We start from the raw sequence: 15,902 nt of genomic DNA on the forward strand, positions 1-15,902 counted from the left end.
ACAAGATGGAATGAGGTGAGAGGTCAGAAGAATATACTACAGGGAGGATAAGGAGATCCTTGAAAAGAGCCCAAGGACTGTGGGAACTCTCGGAATAGGGGAAAGATTACGGGAGGGCCTTGATGGAGCTTAACCAGATACGTTCTTTCAAGAAACCCCAGATCAATCCCAGCCAATGGCAAAGTGTCCCATGGGGAGAACAGAGAAGCAAAGCCAAATGTCTATATAAAATGTTTATTTTTGGAGGACTGTGTGGTCTGGTGTTTGGGAGGGTACTCACCCCCACCAGGCTATCCAGAGCTGGAAACGGAAGGCAGGAAGCCGAAAGCTGGCCGCTGCCTGCCCCACCCCTTCACACCCGAGTAGGCTGTGGCCTGCTCTGCTCTCAAGGTAGACAACTAGTGTTATTTCTGCCCCTGGCATATCCTGAGAACCCTGTGACTTCTGTGGAGACCAGCCCCTCTGCTCCTCCAGGGCCTGATCCACCGATCAGCACGCATACTCATTCTCAGTGTCCAAGAGCACTGCAGAGCCTAGCTGCATCTGCCAGTTCAAAAGCAATTTTTCACTTCTGCTCACTTCCAGTTCTTAGGTCTTCCTTTCTCTGTCTCCCACTCTCAGTACCCCTACCCTAGTGCCGCCTTACTCTCTTCTCTGGGACATAAGACCCAGGGGAGCAGCTGGCCTCAGCTCTCCTCCTAACAACCAGGGGGAAAAACCCTGTAAGGCATCATCATCAGGGCTTCCCCATCAAGGGCTGAGCCCAGGAATTGGGGAACAGACCTGTCTCTTACCAACACACACACACATACACACAGAGCAAAGGATCCAACAAACAGACCAAAAAAGCATAAATAAACGTAACTGGGCCAGCAAGAAAGGTAGGGTGGCACTCAGTGGCTCCCTGCACCCATTTCAGCTTCTCCCAATGCAACTCAGCCATCGGTGGCTAGGATGACAGCGGCCCCAAAGATGCCCACACTCTCTCCAAGGAGCTTCATCTGGTTCCAGAACTCAACACGTCGTGTGTCGTGCCAGTAGGCAACATTGCCGTCTATGAGCAGCATGACCGGGGGTAGCAGTACAGCCAGGATCTGGGCAGCCAGGGTCACGTAGTAGCCAGACAGGAAGGCGAGGGCCAGGATGCCATACAGTAGAAAGAAGAGCTGGATCATGAGCTCCCCTCCTGGTAGATGGTTCAGATATGCCAGCCGGTCCTCCTTGCTGTGCTGCAGTGAGTAGGCCTAGAGACAAACCATCTCTTAAGACTGTCCAAGCTGCGGAGCCTGTCGGAAGCCCACCCGAGATGGCACCTGCAAGTCAGCCTCCGCAAGGTGGGCTTCTGACTCCTCTCTCAGACCGGGGCTCTCTGAAAGTAGGACCTATATACATCTCCCCGTCAGACTAGGGAGCTACATGAAATTAAGGTCTATGTCTTTCCTCTCTCTGGGAGCTCAGAAGATAGACGGGGGCTCTCACCGCTGAATCCAGAGCTCTGCACATGGAATATGGTGCCCAGTAACTAAGGGTCCTAGGGACGACCACAATTGGCTAACTAGGCATCCCCCATCAGTTCTTTTTTAAATCCTCACCTGAGGATATATTTACTGATTTGAGAGAGAGGAAGGGAGGGAGAGAAACATTGATATGAGAGAAAAAAGTCAATCGGTTGCCTCCCGTACGTGCCTCGACAGGGGATCAAACCCACAACCTAAGTAAGTGCCCTGACTGGGAATTGAACCCGCACCTTTTTGGTGCACAGGACAGCACTCCAACCGAGCCAACTGGCCCAGGCTTTTTTTTCCCCATCCCCATCAGTTCTAAGTGGCAGAGTCCCAGCTGCTGCCTAAACCCACCAAACCTCTCCTTTGTCTCCTCTCCCAGTCCTCTAGGAGCTGGAGCTATGAGAGGAACAATCCATCTTGTTCTCCTGCCTCTCAGGCTTGGGAGTAAATGGCCAATTCAACCTTTTCTCCCCCTGGTGGCAATAATGTTGGAAGAATATTGGCCAGGTCTCAGGCTCTTGGCGGGCCTCTGAGGCCCAGAAACTGGCAGGGGCAATTCCCAGAGCATGGCCATCAGGATCTACATGCCCACCTCCCTGAGTTCTGCCAAGCATGGGCTCACATTTTACTCCCAGTCAAGCACCCCCAGCCAACAGTCCCTCAACCTACCACACAGATGAGGTAGATGCCCAGGAAGACCTGGCCCGTGGACTGGAGGGAACGGCTGCGGGGTTTCCGACGGTAGAGCTCCCCAGCACCGCTGGCCAGCACAAGAAATCCACCAATGATGGCAACTGTGCGTGAGTACATACGGACCTAGGCCAAGGCAAGGGGACCCCCGTCAGGAACTGCAATTGCCACATATTTCCTGACTGCACAGAACTTCCTCTCTATACATTCCCGTCCATTTGATGAACCCTCTTACCATTTCCAAGTGTGGTGGACAGGTACAGCAGAAATAGAGAATTCTTTTTATCAGAAGTGGCCCAAAGGGGTTAATTAAATTGTTCAAGATCCTACAGAAAGTGGCAGAACCCAGTTACCAAGTGTCTCCTTCCCACCCCCAGGCCTGCAGACTAGAATCCCAATGTTCTTTCTGCTATAGAGTATAGTCTGTTCCGTAAAACCCATTGATCTCACTTTCCTGTAGCTGTTCACACATCTTGGCGGGCCTCTGCTGGCAGGGGTCTGTCATTTACAGGCTATGTGCTGCACTAGGATTACTTAAATTTCACAAAATTAGATCTTTGGGCCAGACACCTCCAAGGTTCCTTTAGCCCTATGAGTCTGAGATTACTAAACTAACAGTTTTAAGGGTTCTGGAAACCAGGTGACCTAGATCCTTGCTCCTCCACCTGTGATGATAACTGTGGCGTGACTTAGGGTAAGTCTGTTTCCCATCTGTGGACCTCAGTTTCCACACTCTGAAAGGAAGATTTGTGTGGTCTCTAAGGTCCTTCCATTCTTGCAGTCTGTAAAATCTCCACACGCCCAAGGCTCCCCATCACTCTAGCAAAGTCCTCCTCGGGGCCGGGTTGCTCACCTTCAGCCAGTCCCCGTAATGGACGTAGCCCCCGATGTAGGCGGCATAGGTGCTAATGGCCAGCTGGAGTGCGGCCCCCAGTGCAAACCAGCGCCGCTTCACTCCGAAGGACATGAAGCTCGCGCACAGCACGGCCGCCCCCATGTCGAAGTACAGGTAGGGCACTGGTATGTCGGGCTTCCTGCGAGCCGGGAGGGGGTAAGCAAAGAGGTCAGAATGAAGAGGGGAGAAGAGCCTTGAGACCCCTTGACTTCCCGCCAGCCCCACTGCTCCTCCAAACCGGAGCCCCCTCTCCTGGCCATGACCCCCGCACTATGCTCCATGTCCACCGTGCTCGGGACCGGAGCCCCTAACAAGTCTGAGATCCCAGGTCCTCCCAGCCCAAGGGCCCAACTTTTTCCCCACCTCACCGCATCCCCGTTCCTGGGATGCGCTGTACCGCCTCCCACCGCGGGGGCCCGCTCACCGGCGCGCCTCGGCCCTCTCGGCGTACAGCATGAGCTGGCTGAAGCAGCCCCAGAAAGGGCAGCGTGTGAGCAACACCGAGCCCAACTGCATGAGCAGCTGCAGTAGCCACCGTCGCGAACCCACCTTCGACGCCATCTTGGGGAAGGGCAGTCCGCCACGGCCTCAACCGGGTCTGGGAGGCCGGCGCGGAGGTGCGACACGCAACTTCCGGTCTCGCGGGGTTTGTTTTTACCTCTTCCGTTGGGAAACAAGGCTCACGTCCTGTAGTTCTGGACCGAAGGAGATGTTCTAGCAACAGAGTTCAGCCTTTCCCTCTGCCCATGGAGGCTTACGGCCCCCTCTCTGTAGATGCAAAATTGAAAACTAGACTAAAGGAAGGCACAGTGGGAAGCCTTGAGTCATAACTTAATGAAGCGAACTAGTCTTGGAATGCAGCTAGATCCTAACTCCAACCCTGTTACTTTGGGCATATTGGCTATACCTTCCAAGATTCATCTGTGAAATAGAAATGACTTCTACTTTAGGGTTGCTGTGAGGTTTAAATGTGACAATGCTGGTGCTAGCACATAGTAGGGGTTCAGTAAATGGTGTACATACTCAAGCCTGAGGAAATCCTCTGCTTTGGTTTAAATTCAAAGTAATGGGTTCTCCTAAGTCACCTGTAGAGAAGTATGGTCTTGGTCTGCCTTTCCTATGTCCCCTAAGAGAGAGATCTGAGGTGTATACATGGGACATCTCAAATCAGTCCATTTTCTTCAGTTGCCATACTCCCAATCTAGCCCAAACTACCATCTCTTGTAGGTTTAACTGCAGCAGGTTTCCAACTGGTCTCTCCCACTTCTCCTTTGGTCTCATTTGTTCTCAGCTTCCTATTTTATTTTGTTTTTTCTTTTTTTCTTCTTTTTTTTACAGAGAGGAAGGGAGAGGGATAGAGAGCTAGAAACATCGATGAGAGAGAAACATCGACCAGCCGCCTCCTGCACACCCCTTACTGGGGATGTGCCCGCAACCAATGTACATGCCCTTGACCAGAATTGAACCTGGGACCCCTCAGTCCGCAGACCGACGCTCTAGCCACTGAGCCAAACCGGTTTTGGCCCTATTTTATTTTCATAACCATCAGGTAGCCTTCCTTTGAATCACTGGGCACACAGGCAATTATATATTTGTAATTCTTCTGTTAATGATTATATTAATAGTAGTTTGTGAGGCCCAGGCCAAGGACAGTGTCTGGTTTCTGTTTATTACTATATTCTCAGGCCCTAGTATACAAGATGCATTCAGGACATATGTGCTGAATAAAGTGAACAAAAGATGTTGCCACTATCTTATTCATCGTAGGTACTTAGTAATTATTTGTTGAATAAATACACAAACGTTCTGAGCATTTTGGGATTGCCACCACAAAGCTTCCCCCCCCCCACACACATATCTTCCTGCACCCATCCCACCATCCTACAATACAAATTTATCTTTTAATACTGAAGTTAAGATTCTATAAGCACTCCCACTAGGCCATTTAATTCAGGTGTTTCTAGTTCCCTTGGGGGAAAAGGGGCCTCATGTCCAAACAGCATTCTGACCATGTGAATTAAAAATTTCCCATCAGCCCGGCAGGCATGGCTCAGTGGTTGAGGGTCAACCTATGAACCAGGAGGTCACAGTTCGGTTCTGATCAGGGCACATGCCCAAGTTGTGGGCTCAGTTTTTTCCCAGTGCAGGGCGTGCAGGAGGTCGCCGATCAATTATTCTCTCATCATTGATGTTTCTATCTCTCTCTCCCTCTCCCTTCCTCTCTGAAATCAATAAAATTCTATTAAAAAAATAAAAACTTCTGATCAGCCAGTAAAAGCTAGACTACAAAACACTTTTTCATACTTAACTTTTTACAAAGTCACTAGGATCAAGTCTAGGTATGTTAGAAAGAATGTGAGAGAGGGATATATCCATGCAAAAAAAACAAACAAACAAAAACAAAAACAAGAAACCCTAGGGAATGGAATCATATAGGTGTATGGTGGGACACAGGGTGGGAAGGTAGGGTCTCCAGGTAAGAGGAATGAGAAAAAGTCTGGATTAAAGGTCATTTTGGCTCTAGCTGGTTTTGCTCAGTGGTTAGAGTGGCAGCAGGTTAGATTCTGGTCAAGGACATGTACTTCAGTTGCAAACTTTATTTGGGGCAAGAGCGGGAGGCAGCCAATGGGTGTCTCTCTCTCTCTGTCTCCACCCCGCTTTCACTCTGTCTAAAAATCAATGGAAAAAATATCCTCAGGTGAGAATTAACAACAAAAAAGTCATTTTGCCTACCTTCCCTGCCCACCAGTGACAACTACATGAGGTAAGTTTTCATCACCATAACACAAGCACATAGTACAAACTTTCCAATTGACTTTATTTTCCTAATCTCCTCACCCATCCCTGATTCAAATGGGACAAGATACACAACCTTGGGAAGGAGCTAAGGTATTGAGGACTGGAAATGGGATCATACATGTCCATAAAATAGTTTTAGGAGCCTGCACCTGGAACAAACCCTTACCCCAGACCACACCTTCCGATTAAGTCCCCCAAAACAGACGACAGGGACATGTATGAAGGAGAATAGGATTAATGAATTTTTTTCCCTTGGTATCCATTCCATCCCATCCCATCCCAATTCCCTCTGGTGTTGTCTCTTATCTTTTATTGCTTTCTCCCCAGAGGGGTACTGAGGACTAGGGGCCAAATCCCTCTTTATAGGGCTAGGAAAGATGCTGGCATTGTGCTAGATCACAAGTGGTAAATAAGTGAGTAGTGGGGTTCTGAGACCTGAGATGAACATAGCTATTTGTCCCTCCTCCCTCCACCCCTGCCTGGACAGACAACAGCCCATAAGATTTCTGAGGAACATTCCTTTTCCTTGTTCCATCTGCCCTCCCCAATCCAACTGCCTCAGCTTCTCTACAGCACACCCTACCTCTCCAGAGGGCTTCCCTGTTCTTCTGAGGCACCCCCACCTGCACTTGCCCTCGGCCATGACCACAGCACCATGGGAACTAGCATGGTGCCCATGATACCCAGCACAGTAGCTGTCTCAGACAAGCAAAGCCAGGCCTCCTCCACACTGCTCAGCTATGCCCCCTACCAGCCTCCCAGGTCCAGCACAAGTCAGACTGCCCAGGCTGGCCACATACAAGTGCCACAGATGGTCCAGCTTCCGGAAGGCCTGCTGCAGAGATTACTGGCCAGCAGCAGCTGTGTGTATGCTGTCTGGATGCCCGCCATCACCTTAAATTCGAGGTGCTGTTGCCTACTAGAGAGGAGGCCCAGCACCCACAGAGCTGCAAAGGCTTCAGCTGATGTCATTCCCAGCGAGGACCTCCAGGCCTGGCGTGATGGCCAGGGCTACATCCCCAATTTGCTGCAGCTGGTTCCCAGCAAGCAAGAGTCAGTGTAGGCAGAAGTGGCCCCCAAACTGTGGCCAGGCTGTGGCTCAGATCAAGCTGTTCCAGGTTTCCCAGGCCCCACAGGCTGCAGGAGTTCAGGTTGGCAAGCAGGTTGTGAGAGGTGTAGGCGGAGCAGAGCCCAGGGTGGCTGAGAAGTCCATGGACAGGTGCACCAGCTGGTTGTAGCTGACATCCAGCTGCTCCAGAAAAAACCCAGGCCACCCAGTGCTCTACCAGCCAGATCCCATAGGACCTTGTGAGAAAGCAGCAGCACTTGCAGTCCCCACCGACCCTGGAAGGAGCCACCTGGCAGGTGGCAGGATTACTCTGGCTCAATTCCAAAAGCCAGACTGTCAGGATGCCTGGGAGGGAGACTGAGCAGGTGGAGGCCTCCACAGTCCACCACTCAGTGGCTAGCCAGGTGCATGGTACTGGGTATGCTGCCACCAGATTCCCAAGCAAGGCTGATGCTACTATTGTAGCCATGGAAGGAATGCCCACACCTGCCCTGTCCTTGCCCCATGAGGGGCTGGGGTGAGAATGGCCTCAGGTGCTCATGGATGCTGAGACCTTTATGCTTCACTCCTCCACCCAGAACCCTGGGCAAGCATGGAAGCTAGGAGAGAAAAATAAAAGCAGACACCATTAGGTGTCTTTTCACTTTCCGCCCCCCCCCCCCACCACCACCACCACCGGAGGAATCTTCCTTCCATCCCCTCTGATTTTACCTCCTACCTAGGTTCTGGCAAGAGTCATCTCAGCTGGAAACCCCAGCATCCTGATACCCCACTCCCAGCCACTTCTCATTCCCTTATTCCTACTAGAATGAAAAGCGATCAGGAAAGATGGATTTTTTAATGCTTTGGATCCCTTTTTCACTCCAATTTCACACTTCACCTCACTTATTTCTCATATAGTCCCAGTAGAAATGCCTTCTCCTGCCTGCAGGATAGAGCCCTGGCTAGATCCTGGCCTAATCTAGCCACTGAGGTCAAGGCGTCAGGCCTCAGAAACCCAGTGCATTCACCTGTATTCCTGCCACCACCTGCTGAATGCAGTCCCAGCCCAAGAATTGCAATGGAAAGAATCTCAGCTCTAGTTACCTGCCCTCTTGGCCTCAGGCCGGAGCCTCACCCCCAAAAGCAGTAGAGAGGTCAGCTTTCAGGGAGCCATAGCCCTGAGAGTGGGGATGAAATACAGGTTGAAGAAATCGCAAGGCCTGGTGTTCTTATATCCTGCCCTGTTGTTCTAAGAACAGATCCACCCCCCGCCCCTTTTTCCCTTCTGGAACCCTACACCCTGCTCTATTTCATATCAGAGTAGCAACTTGAGGCTCCTTGGAGCCCATTCTCAAATCAGGAAGGAGCCAGGTGTCTTTCATTCTATATTGCCTCTCTCATAAATCTGCCATCATCTATAAAATTCACCTAAGTCTTGTCTAGACACTAAGGAAGGGCATGCTCTCTTGTTCTCACTAGTTCAAAGGTCAAAATACTCTGGTTTTCAAAGAGCCCATCATCTCCTTCTGAAACAAAGAGAGCTCTGGGGCCAGGTCTGTACCCAGTGCTTCTGCCTGGGCCCAGGAGACCACACAAATTACTTTCTATGTTCCCCTGTGTGCTCATTAGCTCCATCCAGCAAATTCTTCAAAGAATAACATTTGGAGATGGTTACTCAAAGCCAAGCATCTCATTAAAGGCTTCATTTAATCCTCAACTGAGACGCTCATTTTACAGATGAGGAAACTGATGCTAGGCAGTTAGCTAAGATGCAAAGTCATACTGCTAATTAGTGGCAGAGATGAAATCTGACACAACTCAGACCTATCTGAATCCAGCCATGCTCCTAACCACTAAGCTACAGTGCTCCAAAGATAGGGCCAATGTCCCTCATGCCAGCCAAACACCCCTCTAAGAAACCATCTATAATAATAAAAGTATAATATGCTAATTAGACCGGCAGCCAAACAACCTTCTGGACATCATTCCAGACGTCCTTCCGGATGACCTCCGGACGAAGCCGAGGTGGCAGGGGCCGAGGCAGAGGCCGTTAGGGTGGATCAGGCAGGCAGGCGAGTGGTTAGGGGCAATCAGAAAGGCAGGCGAGTGATTAGTGGCAATCAGAAAGGCAGGCAGAGTGGTTAGGGGTGATCGATCAGGCAGGCAGGCGAGCAGTTAGGGGTGATTAGGCAGGCAAGTAGTGGTTGGGGCGATGAGGCAGGCAGAGTGGTTAGGGGCGATGAGGCAGGCAGGCGTGCAGTTAGGGATGATCAGGCAGGCAGGCAGGCCAGCGGTTAGGAGCCAGTGGTCCCAGATTGTGAGTTGGACATCCCCCGAGGGATCCTGGATTGTGAGAGGGTGCAGGCCAGGCTGAGGGACCCGTATCCCACTCTCTCCCCCCACGCAAATTTCATGCACTGGGTCTCTGGTCTGTAATAAAAGCGTAATATGCTCATCAGACCAGACGTCCTTCCTTCTGGACAAAGCTGCAGCAGGCGGGGGCTGAGGCAGAGGCAGCAGAGGACCCCCAGCTGCAGGGCGGCAGTTGGGGCCAGGGCCAAGGCCCTTGCATGAATTTCGTGCATTGGCCCTCTAGTGTCCACAGATTGTCCCCTGAATGGCAAGAGCAGCTGAGCCACCACCAACCTAGGATATGAATCTGAGCCTTTGGTTGATCAAACTGAGCTGCTCTGAATTAATTCAAGTAATCTGGTTCAGCAAATTATACTGGAAAAAGCTTGAGGAATCACTGCCAATATTCTTTGAGAAAACATTACAAACAGAAGGTTGCCAGACTTGAGCTCAGCCAAAATTCCAATTTTCAAGTCAGACAAGTAAGTGTAACAATTAACAAAATTCAAAAAGGGCTCACTAAACATGTTGACTAGTGAGCTAAACATGATGACCACTAGGTGCCACATGCCTTCATTAAAAATAAGTGATTCTCAAACAACTTGATTTCCTTTTTTAACAGGATTACTGGATGGTTATCATAGACAAACATCTGGATCTTATTAAAGTCTTTCATGATACCCCTTTGGAAGACAGTTTATAAAAATTCGAACTAACACAACATTGGGAAGGATAACTAGTATATTACAGATCAAGATTTGTAAAAAGCTCTTAATATGTTGGGATAGTTGGCTAAAAATAAGCCATTTAACTGAAGACAAGACAGTTCCCAGTCATATCTGCCAGTGTAGCAATTCCTCTGACCCTCACCCAAGAGCTGCGAGGCAAAAGGAATCATCCTAAAGGGCAAGTACTTGCATGCAGTTCTAGAAATGAGCAGCTGCTTGGAGGACAAATGGGCACAATACAGCCATCATATGCTGTTTCTCAAAACAGTAAGCTCCTCCTCAACCAAAGTGCTCAAGCAGGGGCAGTCTGTGGCTGAAGCTACAGAGATACCTGAACTGGGAGGCTGGACTGTTTCACATGAGCTCCAAGATCCCGGGCATCTCTAAGTGCTGGGATGTTTGTGCTGAGCTTCCCATACCACACCTGCACCAGCCCTGGCACTAGAAGCATCCTCTATTTTTGCACACTTTCACATACTGACTCTTGGATTTACATGGCTGCATATCTTTCCTGTAGCCAGTACAGGGGGGATGACAGCAAGACACTTTCAGAATGGCTAATCTGAACAAAAACGAAGTGTTTGACAACAGTATCCATCTGTAGGGATAAAGGGTCTATCACTGTAACGCCCTTGCAAATACCATCAGCTGAAATCCCTTCTCCCTCTATATAGATCTGATTAACACCCTGGTTGTACCCAACAATCCACCTTCTGTGTCTTCAGCCAAGTCACTGGACACAAGACACAATGGGCACCTGGCTGGCTGCACCTTACATGCATGAGCACAAACCTCTAAAGGGAACTCAGCAATTTTACGTACTTCCTTGTGTGTCTAGGACACATCCTCCCTCAACCTCACTTCCCTGCTAAATGTGCAAACTCACCTTCAACTGTACTACTATCTTTTTCCTTCCTATTTACAATGAAGGGCCTCCTGTATCAGAGGCCAAAATATCTACTGTGGCCATAGATCTCATCCCCCACCTTTGTGGAGTTCATAACAAGGTAACAACTAAATGTCTAGCTCTAGCCCAGTCCTCTCCTCTGAATTCCAGGCTCATTATCCAGCTGCCCAGCTGCCATCTGCTCTTCCGTGTTTCATTAGCTAGACAAAATAACAAAACAGAACTCTTGGTTTTCCCACAAAGCTATTCCTCTCCCATTGTTTGTCATCATCCACCTAGAAGTCATTCTTAGTTTCTCTTTCCTTCACATCCAATACATCAGCAAGATCTTTCAGTCCTGAAATCACTAGTCACTACCATCTCCTGCCTAGATTTGCAACCATCTAACACAACCGTCTTCCTGCTTCCACTGTTGCTGCCTAACATCAGATTAAATCCCTTCACAGCTTAACACCCTCCAACAGCTTCCCCACTGTGCCAAGAGCAGATTCCAGGCCCTACAATGGCCACAAGGCCCTGCATGAAGTGGCTCCTGCCCACTGCTCCGTCCTGCTGACTATGCTTTAGCCACCTTCCTTCTAGCAGTTCCCAAACATCCGAAGCTCTTGCCAACCTCAACTTCGAGCACTTTGCAGGCACCTGTTCTTCAAATTTCAGCTTAAATCACATCTTAAGAGGCCATCCCAGAATATTATTTAAAGCAGTACACACACTTTCTTAAAGCATAAGCAACTACTTCAAGCCAGAGATCAGAATAAAGGGGACCAGATTAGAAAAAGAAACCACTTGTTAGTCCCTCCACTGAAGACTACTTGCTGGAATTAGCATCAGAATGATTAGTTGGGGAAAAGGGAGAAGAGGTTACTTAAGTCACTAGAAATATGCCTTACCTTCATCTCACCAGTTCAGAAAGAAACTTTGTTCCACTTTAGACTTTTCAACAAAATTGAAAATTAAAGGAACGGGGTCAAGGGTGAACTGGAGGGGGTCAATGGGGGAAGAAAAGGGGGAACATATGTAATATTCAATATTTATAAAAATAAAAATAAAAAAGAGAGCCCTCGCCAGTTTGGCTCAGTGGATAGAGTGTAGGCCTGTGGACTAAAGGGTCCCAGGTTCGATTCTGGTCAAGGACATATGCCCAGGTTGTGGACTCGATCCCCAGTAGGGGCATGCAGGAGGCAGCCCATCCATGATTCTCTCTCATCATTGATGTTTCTCTCCCTCCCTCCCTCTCTGAAATCAATAAAAATTGGGAGAGAGTCTACAGTCTGACCAGCCTTGGTCCCAGTTGCCCAAATCTGCTCTGGAGAAACCTGGGGAAAGCCCCCCTGCTTCTCAAGCTGGAATGAGATGCTTTCCTTCCCATCCCCTCCCATGTCTTTGACTGGTCTCCTGTTCTCTTCCCAAACCTGATTGCAAGCTTTCTTCAAAACCCAGTCAGTCCTGGACCACCTTTTACTGTGGCTCAGGCAACTCAAGTTATTAAACTGATGACTTTCAAAATTCTACCTTCAGTCTTATCTCCATGGCTGGGTTATCCTATCTAATAAAAGGGTAATATACAAATTAATCGTCACTTCATCACAAAGATGGCAGCACCCATAGCCACAAGATGGCAGCTCCCAGTCCTCTCAGCCCAGCCAGAGTCCCCCAGTCCCAGGGAGGCGGCCACTGAGAGCGGGCAGCATGAGTAGCCTGGTGGAATGCTTGCTTCGTTGCCACGGCGACGAGGCAAGTGTCCTGCGCCCAGCCGCAGATGGGCCGCTGGCCAGGCCAGGGCACAGATGGGCCTCTGGGGCCTGCAGAGAGCTACTGGTGCATGGATTTGTACGCAGGGCTACTAGTAGGAAATAATACAAAAATGTGTAAGCCATAATCCTTGTCTTAAGAGTCTCAAAATCCCCATTAGGCCACTAAAGATAAACCTAAACAAGTAACTATATTACAAGTCATACATGTCACTATATAATAATAAAAGTGTAATATGTTAATTAGACCAGATGTCCTTCCGGACGACCTTCTGGATGAAGCCGGGGCTGCGAGGGAAGCCTGGGTTCCGGGTGCCAGTGCCAGCAGCCAGGGTAAGGAAAGCCTACTCTTGCACGAATTTCATGCATCAGGCCTCTAGTATGATATCAAATTACAGGAATCACTTTCCATTTTAATTGTCAAAAGATGACTTCAGAGGTGACTCTGGACCAAGGCATTACAAGTTAAGACAAAGAAGACAGAAGTGATTATTGAGGTTGGAAGTAATCTCAGAGATCACCCAGCCTTATACCTTTTATTTATAACATCTGACATGCCAACACATTATAGAGTGCACCTTGTGGGCTAGAAATTAAGGAATGAGTTGACAAGTTTCTCCTGACATTGTGAAGTGCACTGCATTTTCAGCAATGCAAGAGATAGGAAGAAGCATCTTAGAACTTAGACGATATGAAAGATGTTAACCATGTCTTAGGTGATAGATGAAACTTTTTGCCTTATTTTCTAATTTTCCTGTAATAAGCCACATAAGAACTTGTTTTGAAACTTTATAACCCAGCAGCAGTCCACCACCAGTGGATAGCAGCCCAATAGCACCCCTTTTTCACTGTAAGGTACTTCATGGTGTAAACCCCTGAAGTTTAGGTGGTACGGGCCGATGATTTCAAGTTTCTTAAAAGGGAATTCTCTGGCACCCACAGACTGCAGCAATGATGGGAAAACAAATCCACCACGTAAACAATGATCATCTTCCAAAGGAGCTGACCTTGTCCCAACCCTCATCTTGTACATTGTAGCTTCTAACACATTCTCACCACAGTATCCTGTCAACAGGACAGTAGATTCTATTTATGTATATGACTGAAAACTCTCTATACTCCTTCCTTAACCAGCACATCTTAAGGAAGAACAGATTTATTTTTTTTTTTTTTGGTTAATCCTCACCCAATATTTTTTCCATTGAATTTTTTTAGAGAGAGTGGAAGAGAATAATGGAAGGGAAGGGGAGGGGGAGAGAAACATGGATTTGACAGACACATTGATTGGTTGCCTTCCACACACGCCTCAACTGGGGCCGGGGCGGGGGCCAAGGATCAAACCTGCAACTCAGGTATGTGCCCTTGACCAGGAATCAAACTCGAGACCCTGGCTGTGTGAATCGGTGCTCTAACCACTAAGCACACAGGCCAGGTAGAAGAACGTATTTTGACACACACATTCTTAGCTTCAAAAATGTCAAGGAACCTTTACCTTTTATCAGTGGTTCCCAGGCTAGAGCCCCTGAACTAATATTGAAGTGCTTGAACAATCTTCATATTTTCAACACTAATCAGTAATGAGCTACTCAACTTACTTGGCAGATTCTGTATCAACTCAGTGTGGTAAGGCTGTTTATACCAAACGAATTGGATGCTCTAACAGCAGTAAAGGCTTTTGTGGCAATGAGGAGGTGATTGGGTGCTGGGGTATAGAGCTGTGTGTGTATTTGGAGGGAGAATGTCTCAAAGCCAAGAAGACAGTGCAAAACTGCCTGTGTGTTTCCTCATAAATGGAAGACTTCTGGCACCACACTCTTCAACAGCCCAATGTTCTTTCCAACTAGGGGGCAATTTCTGCCACTCTCCTCTCCCCTCTGTGTTCTACCCTGAACCTGGCAAACAAATGTGAGCAGTACACATACCAATAGTTTGGAAACTCCCAAAGCAATAGTAAGAGCCCACGGATTTTGTTCCAGCTCTGCCACCACAGGGAGCAGTGGTACTCTCGAGAGGTCCCTCACCAGGTGGAACTCTTCCTATAAAATGAGTGGTTTTCAAATTATAATCGAAGAAATTCCTCACGGACTCAGGGAAGAGGTAGGGATGAGATCTGTGAGAAACGAGAGGGTAGGGCTCTGATGCCCCTACCCCTGCCCAAATGTTGTGTTTTTACATATTAGCCTTACTTAAAATGCCATCTAAACAGACTTCTAAAACAAAGTTGAAGCCTCTGGAAATCATCTAATCCAATCTCATCTCCAGATTTAACTATCCCAGGACCAACCTAACATTTATATTAATATTTACACAAAATCTTCTAAGAATTAGGCATTTTAAATATCTTATTTAACCCTGAACACCAATTCTAGGAGATGGGTATTAGTTCCATATTTAAGGTTCAGACAGGTGAAATGACTTATCTACAGTCAAAGTGAGGAAATAAAGATGTAAGCCCTGGCCAGTGTGGCTCAGTTGAATGGGGTGTCATCCTGTCATCAAAAGGTTGTGGGATCTATTTCTGATCTGGGTACATGTGAGAGGCAGCCGGCTTATGTTTCTCACGTCAATGTTTCTTTCTCTCCTTTCTTCTCTCTAAAAATCTATTTTAATGTGTTTTTTTTTTTAAAAGATGTAAGGATGTGAACCAAACTATTTGTCTCCAAAGCCCTTGTTCTCCTACACCTCACTGCCTGTTTTTCCCACCATACTAACTCTATCGCTTGAACTGCTTCAAGTCCCCACACACGACTTCACAAACTAACACAAGAGTAACAGTACTGTCTCCCACTCACAGACCTAGAGACTAATAGGGAGGAAATGATAACACAGGCATGAGACAGAGAGCGTCCCTCTGGGCTTGCTATTTCTCCCTCAGCACTTTCACTCCTTTAATCATACCTCTTAGGTTCTCTAGATCTTGCAAGGTCTCTTCTCTTTTCCCTTTTCCAGAAGTCTACATTTCTGTGCATTCTAAATCAAAGGCATGGTACTTCAAATGGTTTTATGCATGTACCCAGCCTCTTTATTCTGCTACTCCATTTACCCACAACTCTCAACCCTGGATGCCCTTCTTAAATTACACACTTTGTACCATATTTTTGGATGAATTCTCAAGGAGTGGAGGAGAAAGGGTTAAGAGTAGAAAGCAAAGAAACTAAATGGAAAAGTCAAACCAAACACACATACTCTCATATCCTCTTCCTCTGGGGCCTCTGAAGATACAC

At 48.0% G+C, this 15,902-nt stretch overlaps 1 protein-coding gene across 5 annotated transcripts in view; it reads right to left on the reverse strand.

The window, feature by feature from the left end:
- Positions 1-218: 218 nt before the first annotated feature.
- The window catches only part of TMEM101 (transmembrane protein 101), a 33,879-nt gene continuing 18,195 nt past the window's right edge, over positions 219-15,902 (reverse strand). The window contains exons 1-5 of one of the 5 annotated variants that reach the window (XM_054708955.1): positions 14,601-15,840; positions 3,749-3,858; positions 3,049-3,229; positions 2,175-2,321; positions 219-1,244 (exon numbers count right to left, since the gene is read on the reverse strand). In XM_054708955.1, coding sequence (XP_054564930.1) covers positions 936-1,244; positions 2,175-2,321; positions 3,049-3,192 — 600 coding nt within the window. In that variant the 5' untranslated portion in view covers positions 3,193-3,229; positions 3,749-3,858; positions 14,601-15,840 and the 3' untranslated portion in view covers positions 219-935. The other 4 variants (XM_054708954.1, XM_028157152.2, XM_008149283.3 and 1 more) reach the window with 4 other exon arrangements.

Source organism: Eptesicus fuscus, chromosome 20 (assembly GCF_027574615.1).
Source record: "Eptesicus fuscus isolate TK198812 chromosome 20, DD_ASM_mEF_20220401, whole genome shotgun sequence".
In the NCBI taxonomy this organism is placed as follows: domain Eukaryota; kingdom Metazoa; phylum Chordata; class Mammalia; order Chiroptera; family Vespertilionidae; genus Eptesicus; species Eptesicus fuscus.